The sequence below is a fragment of the Acyrthosiphon pisum genome, chromosome A1, assembly GCF_005508785.2.
Source record: "Acyrthosiphon pisum isolate AL4f chromosome A1, pea_aphid_22Mar2018_4r6ur, whole genome shotgun sequence".
Taxonomy (NCBI): Eukaryota; Metazoa; Arthropoda; class Insecta; order Hemiptera; family Aphididae; genus Acyrthosiphon; species Acyrthosiphon pisum.
Genome location: NC_042494.1, coordinates 98350015 through 98359974, shown reverse-complemented (window position 1 = coordinate 98359974; position 9960 = coordinate 98350015). Strand labels below are relative to the sequence as shown.

The 9960-nt window shown below is 27.1% G+C and overlaps 2 protein-coding genes across 2 annotated transcripts; one reads left to right on the top strand and one right to left on the bottom strand.

Moving 5' to 3' along the window:
- Positions 1-879: 879 nt before the first annotated feature.
- LOC100569687 lies at positions 880-6680 on the top strand. Its single transcript, XM_029487874.1, has 6 exons — positions 880-1805; positions 1886-2003; positions 2073-2262; positions 2334-2419; positions 5594-5793; positions 5861-6680. Exons 1-6 carry the CDS (start codon positions 1731-1733, stop codon positions 6014-6016), a joined length of 825 nt encoding a protein of 274 aa, XP_029343734.1. The 5' UTR covers positions 880-1730; the 3' UTR covers positions 6017-6680.
- A 543-nt stretch (positions 6681-7223) lies between these two features.
- On the bottom strand, positions 7224-9609 carry LOC100164277 (protein asteroid). Its single transcript, XM_008181957.3, has one exon. It carries the CDS (start codon positions 9386-9388, stop codon positions 7463-7465), a length of 1926 nt encoding a protein of 641 aa, XP_008180179.1. The 5' UTR covers positions 9389-9609; the 3' UTR covers positions 7224-7462.
- Between the last annotated feature and the right edge of the window lie 351 nt (positions 9610-9960).

The following is a 9960-nucleotide window of genomic DNA, read 5'->3' as shown; positions in this document are numbered from 1 at the left end:
AAATGTTTAGGAGGGTAAATCGTTGTGAGAATCGAGGAACCTTTACACGTATAAGATAGGCAATTACGATGAGTAGGGCCCAATGACGTCACGCGGCTATTTTACATTTCTTAATAATATCTCTTAAAGTAATAATTTTTTTTACATCGGATTTTCACCAAATCATTTCATATAGCCACAGTTACAATAATTTAACATTTAAAAATAATTTAAATAATTTTTTTTTGTGTTGTGTGCTCCTTTAATAAATAAAAAAAAAGTTTCGATTTCCAACGTGAATCTTAAGATTCCTGTTTTATCACCTCTTCAAAAAGCGAATACCTATCAGAAACTCCTTTCTTATAGCGTATCGAGATCAATAGAATATATTGTATTGGTTTGTGCTTCGACCATATAAAGTTATTATACATTTCTAATTCAAAATAATTTACAAATTTTCGCGATTTTTACGTATTATGTGAAAATTTGAACTATAGTTATAAATGCTATATATGAATGCTTATAAAAAAATGTTGACTGTATTTTTATTATTATTCATCTGTCATTAGAACAATGTATTAAAATTTAAATTTCTAACCTTTTTGACCCAATGATTAAAATTTAATTGTCATTTATAGAAAAAAAATTGGAAATTGAATATATCCGTAAACCGCTCAAAACAAGTTAAAATATTATCAAAATTAGATTGTGTTTTTTGAAAATGCTTATATAAACATTCAGTGAAAATTGCGGATATTTACGGTTATTTGTTTTATGGTTAGCCTTGGGTTGAACCAAAATCGATTTTTCGTAAAAATTCCCGCTTTTCCTTAATTTATATTTTGTTTTTCCCGGCGCTTTTGAAAACTATTGTGAATTTTAAATTTTTACTTCCCGAATACACCCCACTATATTCACTTTTCCATCGAATAAGATACTGTTGAAGAAAATTAAAGCAGTTTTAATGCCCTAAACGATTGCACACACAAAAAAACACATCAATGTAAAATCAATACATTCATCGCTCTGCTCACAATAAAAAAATGTGTCTCACGCAAAACAAATAATTTGTGTGTGAATCTTAAGTTTGAAAATACTAAGGAACATGATGCATTTTAAGAATAAAAGAAATCGGTACTACTGGAAGTACAAAGTTAAGGTATAAATTGATCAATTAAGTACGAAGCAGTCGATGCACTCGATTTCAATTTTTTATGTGCTAATGTGATTTTTATAGTTATTTGTACCTATAACCACAGAACAACTATTAAAAAATAAATAGTGAACTATAATTGTAGTATAACATTTTGTAAGTAAACATTCAATGTTTTGGTCATTGACTTGCGGTCTGCGACGCTATCATTTATTATCAGTGTTTTCTTTTAACAATGATAAGATTAACGATTTTTTTGTACTATGTACAAGAACGCGACACGAATTTGGTACGAGGAGTGAGGACTGAGGACAAAAGTCAATACTCAATCGCTATGAATTCTCATTTATTCAGTCTTCCTATTTTGTACAACTTAAAACAATTTAAAACGTAATTTTACGAATAATATAATATTTCCATATACAGAAATATACCTGTGTAAACAAAAAAAGACTAAACATAGACTGTCTTTTAAAGCCTCATATAGTCATAGACTAGACAACAACTGTAATAAAATTTATAATTTATGGTATTTAAAATCTCGAGAATTCGATGAAAAGAATTGTTGACATAGGCTAGTTGCAATACTGTAAGGAATATGGCAAGTAATTACAGTCAAGATGGGCAAATTCCAATTCCACCTCGCAGAACACGCTCGAGTACTTCGGATAAAGTAATGATGGTCCAAGTTAATTTGTTAGGTATGCTCTGAGTATTCATTTCTCCATTAGTTAACATGTAAACATTTTAAAGGTACCCTATGTAGTTGATGTGGTGGCCGAAAGATGTATTGTGCCGGCTATGGAAAGAATGTCACGAAGGGAGCTCAATATGGGAGAAAGTATATCACCTTTAGATCGCCTAAGAAACAGTATGGATGGAGTTTAATTTTTGTAGTTGTAAACGTGTTATTTATCTACTTGTTTTAAAAAAAAAACAGATGTAGACATGTCAGAAAATGTTGCTAGAATGGCATCACATCTCAAACAGTTGGAGAAAAAAAGGGATGAATTACAAAGACAATGTACAGCCATTGAGACTATGAATAGGCAAAGTGAAGTAAATCGATTAATCGATAAAAACAAAGAACTGAAACAAGATGTTTTTGTATTAAAAAATCTAACTTATAGGTATGATAAAAGTTGACATTTTAACCTAGAAATTGTATACAAATATTAAGAATGAAGATTTTTTTTTCTAGGTTGAATAGAGAATTGGAAAAATGTCAAGATAAACTGTTATCAAAAGATCAATTTCCAGAATCTGGGGGTTACATGCGAGTACAAGGTATCTATAGAGTTATATTAATAGCATTGCACAACATAATTAAATATTAAATATTTTAGATATTTTTTATTGTTTTAATCATATAACTTTAAATAAATACATAGTAAATATTTTTCTAAAACGCTTGAAATGAATTACACTTACTGTGTTTACTAATTACTTAATAATTTTTAAATGATAACTGTTAAAATAAACAAGCATTTTTTCCATTATTTTATAACAATTTTAGTTTCTATTTCAATATATGAACATGGTACATACAAGTATACAACATACTAGTCTTTCAGTATGATGAAACTACTAGAATCTTGATAGGCATTTGATAGAAACTAAACGAATTATGGCTTATTATGAGTAAGTATCAGTATGAACCGATATACATTTTTCTAAACATAATTTATTTAAACAATTAATTTATAACTTAGAATATTTTGCTATTATAATACAATTTTATTATTGTATGAACTAAATATATAATTAGGTGAGTTGTTATTGGCTGAATTATTTTAAGTGTTAAAAGATTTCAATTTGTGTTTGGATATAATGGTGAAAGCTTAACAAATCTTAAGAGCAGGGCTGTGGATTAAATGCACTAAAAAACCTTAAAATATGCATTAAAAACGTCAAAAAAATGCAATAAAATATGCACATAAAATGCAAAAAATGCAATATAAAATGCTAAAAAATATAGTCTAAAATTCACTTAAAATGGTTTTTAATTCAATTTTTATATTTATATTGCTATTTTAGGATATTATACATTAGTACATTATATTTTACATGCATACAATTTTGTTTATTTAATAAAAAAATTTATTGGATTTAAATTTTGTTTAATGCTATTCACCTGAAACATTTAAAAAAAAAATTTCATGTATTTACTTTGTTAAAATAATAAAACAAACTTAAATATATTTATTTATGGGTACCTTATTCATCTTTAGTCTTTAGTCCAGGGGTGGCCAACCTGTGGTACGCGTGCCTTTTGTGGCACATTTGGCGTCATTGAATGTGTGGCTAACGTCAGATAAAATAACATATTTCTTTTTTCTTTATTTGAAATATGCAATTTATACCTAAGAGGCACAATGGTACATGTGGTAGAGAGAGATATTACATATTATATTATACATTAATACAACTAAAAAAGAGAAGAACTAACATAAACATATTTACACGAAAACATGAGATGTTAGAAGCCATCCAACAATGACACTCACTAAGAAATAACATATAATTTTTAAATATTTCTAAAATTATGGTTTCCAATTTTAAATAAATCATAAAAGTCGTAAATATTAAATTGTACAACATTTGTGTCAAAAAAACATTAATAAGATTAAATAATTATATAACTATGACGTATTAATAAATTAGATTATTCCTATTTTAGATTAAAATCTATTTATCTACCGACAGATATTCTATTGGCGATTTTTAAAAATCATATTTCATCACAAACGGCGCATACACAAACGGGGTTTTTAGGGTTCAATCCCTCCCAAAAAAAAAAAAAAAAATTGTGTAAATGTTCAAAATTTAGTTAGTAAATATATTTAAATTCATATTAATTACAGTAGTTAATTAATTTATAATATAATATAAAATAAAATAATTATTGAATCTGGAGCGACGTTAACTTTTATTTTGTTAATTTGTATTATAGAAAAAAGATTAAATCTGATATTGTACACTCCCAGCAGTATATACAGAACATACGACGTATACTTGTAAATTATCAATGTATAACAATATTTATATAGAAATTGATATACGTAATACAAATATTAGTTTTATTAGTATATGGTGGGTGGTTAAACATGGTGAATGGTGGACAATGAATATATGATTTTATTCTGTTTTAAATTACAATTTTAGGTTTCAAAATATAAGTTTAGAACACCTTTTATCCCCATTGTGTCCATCTGTGTACATCCATCACTCATCAGTTACTTGTACAAAGTTACCCAGTTTTGGGTAAATGCTTTTAAAAAGTAATAAAATTACGTTACTCGTTACACCAAATATTTTTATTTAAATTACATTCACATTACTAGACATTATTTTTATCACATTTCATTAGTTTTTCATTCAAAAAATAAAGAAATACTTTTAAAAAGTAATTTCGTTATAATTATGTTAATTGAAATAAAGTGAATGAAATTATTACAGCGTTACTGCAAAAGTAATTTTTTTACAGTAATTTGTAATTTACGTTACGTTCTTACCCAACACTGTAGTTACGATTGTTTGTATTAAGATATTTAATTACTATTGTTTATATTAAGATAACTGATAATTACTTATTGTATAAATCAGAGGTATTCAAACTGTGTGTCGCGGCTCCCAGAGGCGTTGCGAGAGTTGTCGAAAGGAGCCGCATCAAAGCACTGGAAATCAAAATTAATGTAGGTCAAGTATAATTAATATAAATATTATTTAAAATCATTAAAGTGATTATGGAAATGATAACGAAACACATTACTCGACTATTTGAAGTTTTATTTCAGGTAATAAAGTCACTGTTATTATCACCCATAATGGCTAAATATTGTATCCGTAGTATTGTTTCAATTTTTTCATAATAATTTGGGAGCCGTAAAAATATTGTAAACACACAGGAGTCATGGGATGAAAAAGTTTGAATACCTCTGGTATTAAGTAATAAGTATTTAATACAGAATCAAATTAGCCAAAATATATTACCAAAGTATTAAGGTTACCAGATTCTGTTTAAATTGTGTTTGGAATAATATTTTTTTGCATTGTATTAAAATACATTTGAAAACTGGGAATTTAGCATGCTTGTAGAGTGAGCTTTCCTTATTTATTTATTTTTAAATTCTGTGGTTACTTGTGACCCACCACAACGCTCTAGAACCATATAATGTGATTGTTTGAATAATTTTCTAGTCCTGAGACAATTTTTTTTTAAATACATTTTTGTAGAGTATGGAGTATACTCAAAACATTATTTACAAATACATCCCTGATTGCATGGTAGAATGGTGCTAATAATATGATAGAGGACATCCGGTACAGCACATCCACTTTCCTCCAGTTGGATATTCACATACATTTTTACTTAATAGTTTTTGATTTTTTTTACAGCAAAATATTGTTGCTACCTATTTATTATGTAAAAAATATTTTATTTTTTTTTGTTTGTTTTAGATTCCAAAAATATAAGCTGGCGCAGGGAAGATATTAATGCAGTGTCACCGTTGTTAGAAGCATACCAAACATCTTTAGAAGAGAAAGATGTTACCATTGAAAGCTACAAAAATGAACTTGCTCGATTTTCTTCTAGAAGTAGAGAAATTGCTGCTGAAAATGAAAATCTTTATCAACAACTTGAAGAAGCAAATGAAAAAGTACTAATTTAATTAATTAATGTTATTAAATATAGTAATTTTTATTATTATTTGATTATTTTTAAAGGTCGAAGTTACATATGGAGAATGGAAATCTGTGGAGTCCGAAGTAGCAATGCTAAAAGAACATAATGAGTTATTGGTCAGGCAAGCCAAATTACATCAAGCGAAGTTACAAGATTTACTTCGTTCATACCAGTCAAGAGGTAAAGTTTGTTTTTAGTGTTATAATTTTTAAGTGTTGTACACCAAATTTTTTTATATTTAAAACCAATGACAAGTGAAGCTTAACTGCTTAAGTGATCCAACTAATGTAAGTAAGTTTACTATTGAAAATAAAATAGGGTAAATTCTCACACGTTGTGGGATTCTGGACACTACAATGTTTTGGTAGTTAAATTATAACTTTTGATTATATATTTGATAAAAGTTAAAAACTGATGTCCATGTTAATATCTATTATAACTGCATTATAACTTGCATAGAAAATAATATTTTTTGATAACATATTGTAATCACCACAAGATGGGATGGAGATGAAATATTCTATTTTTGTAATTTCAAATTAACAAACTCATAATTGTATCACAACCAACAAATAAGACATTTTTAATGCGGTTTTTGGTAATAACTTCATAGGCGTAGCGTGGTGCATTTATATAGGGGGCTATAGCCTATTACGTTTCTGCACACATTTATTCTTCAAATGTAACAAAAAAATGTATAGGATCGGAGCTAAACAAAATCCCCCCTCCCCCCAATTCTACTCTTATGGAAATCTGCTATAAACTTACTTAATTTTTCTAAATTATTACAAATTTATGTGGACTTAGGACAACAAAATTTACATTGAAGAAATATATTAATTTAAAATTACTTTAAATAAAATTACACAAAACTTAAGTTTATTAATTATAAATATTTGTTTGAAAATTGAAAAATAAATTATGTTATATTTGTAAGAATTATATGGAATTTTTTTCAATTAATTTCATTTTTAAGTTATTTGTCTGAAGTCAGCCATTATTATACTATAACATCGGTTTTAATTAAAAACTAATACAAAACCATTATCCAAAGTCATTCAAATTTGCTGGTCACTCAGCACAAAATTCAACTTTTAAAAAAAAAAGAGGGAACCTTATGATTATTATTCTCTTATATATTTTCGATATAATTAAGAATGTAGTATATATTTTTAATTATTTTAGAAACAATATTATATTGAGGTTGAGTTTAAAAAAAAAAAATGTTCAAATCTGTCCAGGGTCACCACATTTTATAGTAACTAAGGGCCGATTTCACCAACACAGTTAATCACGGTTAAAGCTTAATCGGCCGAATTTGGCCGGTTAAATATCTGTTATCAGCCGATTAAGCGTTAACCGTGATTAACTGTGTTGGTGAAATCGGCCCTAAATATTAACATATTTTGTTATGTAAAATCATAATAAGTTCATTTTAATTTTACTCTTAAATTAATTACATTTAATATAAGCTTACAGTTTAAAAAATTATTATTATAAAAGAATAAAATAAAGTATAATAGGCTTAAATATAAAATCTAAAATCTATTTTTAAATAATATAGGTACATATACAATATATTACATATGTTCTTTGCTTAAGTACTATTATTTAATTTCAAAATATAATATAGTTTGTTGAGATTATTTTTGATTTTTTTGTGTTTTTTTGCCTTTGGGTCTTGAACTGTTATTAGTATCCTGTGTTACAGTTGCTCTTTTTTTTGGAGCTGGCAATAGTACATTTATATGTTTAATTATTGATTTGTAAACATTATTTAATGAATCTAATTTTTTAAACAGTTTACTTGATACAAATACTTCTGGATCACAATTTTCCATTTCTACACATAAATTATACAAAAATGTCCCTTTATAAAAATTTTCTATACGACACTGATCAAATGGGAAGTCCAGCAATGAGTTAAGAATCATAAAAAAATAAACACAACTCTGAAATTGTGCAAATGAGTGAATAATTTTGTAATATAAATGCTTGTTATTATAATATTGACCAACTTGAAAATAATTTGATAACACACTCATAGCTTTTATACAATCTTCTTTATTCACTCTAGTAATATTTTCTTCTATGACACTTTTGCCATTATTATCTTCAGTTTTTTTGTTTTTCGGATCGATTTCAATTTTTTTGATGACATTAAATGTTATTGCACATACAATTAAGGCATGCATGTGTTTGGATTTAATATTATTGGTATGTACTGCCCAGTAAATTAAAATCAAAATAAATAACTCCATATCTTTTGGAACACCATGAAGTTTTTTTATTCCAACTAAATTTAAAATTATATTTTTGCGATATACCATTTCACTCTTATTTAAATCAGCTAATGGTATATAAGGATTAGTTATATATGGTGCTACTTTGTATTGACCTATATTAAGTCCATTTTTTCTTCCTATAGTGGGAATCGATTCACCTTTTCCAAACAATAATCCGATTATTCTTTCCATAATTTTGAATGATATTATATAATAAGGTAGTTTTTCATAATCTTCAATTTGTACTTTAAAAAATATCTTTTTTAATGTTACGATAGTCATAACTTCAGCATTTATAGTACCCCTACGATAGTTATACTCTAACCAAGGAGGTAGTATACTTTTTTCGTTTGGTTTTAAATGTCTTAATCGATCTCTATATGTGCTCATCTTTTTATATTGAAGAATGAATGATAAGTATTTGCTATTCATATTTTTATAGTCTTTTATTATGTTGTTTATTTGATTTTTGATATAGTCACTATTGCGATATAAATTATAAGTCATATTTGATATAGCTGATTTTATATCATGTTGTTTTCTAAGCCAATCTGTGATTCGTTTAAGTTTCAATCCACAGTTGAAACACCCTGGGTTCAATCGTAAAAGCGAAGAAAATGTGTCTTGTCTTATGTAATCATTACCTAATAGTGCAGCCACTAAAGGTAAATAGTCAAGATTTAAACCACCAAATTCATTCAGTAATTTTTCAACTTTATATACTTGACAATTCATTACTTTTATATTAGAATCTAAATCAAGGATAATCTTATCCAATGGTATATACGGTACTGTATTTATATAAAAATCAGAATCACGACTTATGACAGGACAATCTAATAACTTAGCCAATGCAACAATCTCCGAATCAGCTTCAAAATCGCAATTTATATGTGGTATGTCCATGTCATTAAGAATGTCAAATATAACATCACTACCAAACATTGGCATACATTCAGCAGATTTCATAGGTTGGCCATAAGATTGGATTCTCTGGCTCATTCGACTCATGATTGTTTCCATTTTACGCTGTTCGTAAGCACCATCAAATACAAAAATTGGTGTTATATTGCATCTCGTTAACAAGTTAATAAAATCAGTATAAACCTTGGCTAAAACGTCATAATCGCCACCAAAAGCGCTTGTTTGGTTTTCATACAACCTGTATAGAAAATTTGTTAAAGCATAACCATCTATTATAACCAAAGTGTCCTTGAGTTGTAGATTTTCAAAATATTGAGTTGAATTACGATTTATAAATGATGTCAAACCGGGAATACCCATGTTAACAAGAGAAAAAAAGATTAATTACAATTTTAAGTATACATTAAAATGAATAAGTTAATAACTGTACAAGTGTCAACCGTAAATTGTGAACAACATTGAATTTGAATAACAACCGAACTACCGAACACAAACTGAACTACTGATTACAACAACAGTTACTGAGACACAAACCATAGAAGTTTAAAGTCTGAAGTAGTGAAGTACAATTGCACTAAAACAAAACAATAAATTAATAATATTTATTATTTTGTTGACTTATCTAATAAGTGATAACGGTCATAACATCGTATCAGAATTACACTAAAATCGATACTAACATTGCTAACATCGGGGGTATAAATTGTTCTGTACTAACATCTTGGTGACCAAATGGCCATTGGCCGATGCCCTGAATCCCGAAGTATAGGTATCTGAAAAAATTTAAACAAACCTCTTAGATCATATTGTATTTTTATTTTTGGAAAAAAATGTGTTCTTATCCAAAAACCAAAGTATTGCACTATTTCTTTGATCAATACTTAAAATAAATCATTTATTTTTGGTTAAAATTTAAAGAGAATTAAATTGTT

Excerpts from the sequence above, each read along its gene's own strand:
- LOC100569687 (XM_029487874.1), top strand. The coding sequence starts at position 1,731 with ATGGCAAGTAATTACAGTCAAGATGGGCAAATTCCAATTCCACCTCGC. Across the intron at positions 2,004-2,072 it reads TTTAGATCGCCTAAGAAACA|ATGTAGACATGTCAGAAAAT; the intron begins GTATGGATGGAG and ends AAAAAAAAACAG. Across the intron at positions 5,794-5,860 it reads TTGAAGAAGCAAATGAAAAA|GTCGAAGTTACATATGGAGA; the intron begins GTACTAATTTAA and ends TTATTTTTAAAG.
- LOC100164277 (XM_008181957.3), bottom strand. The coding sequence starts at position 9,388 with ATGGGTATTCCCGGTTTGACATCATTTATAAATCGTAATTCAACTCAA.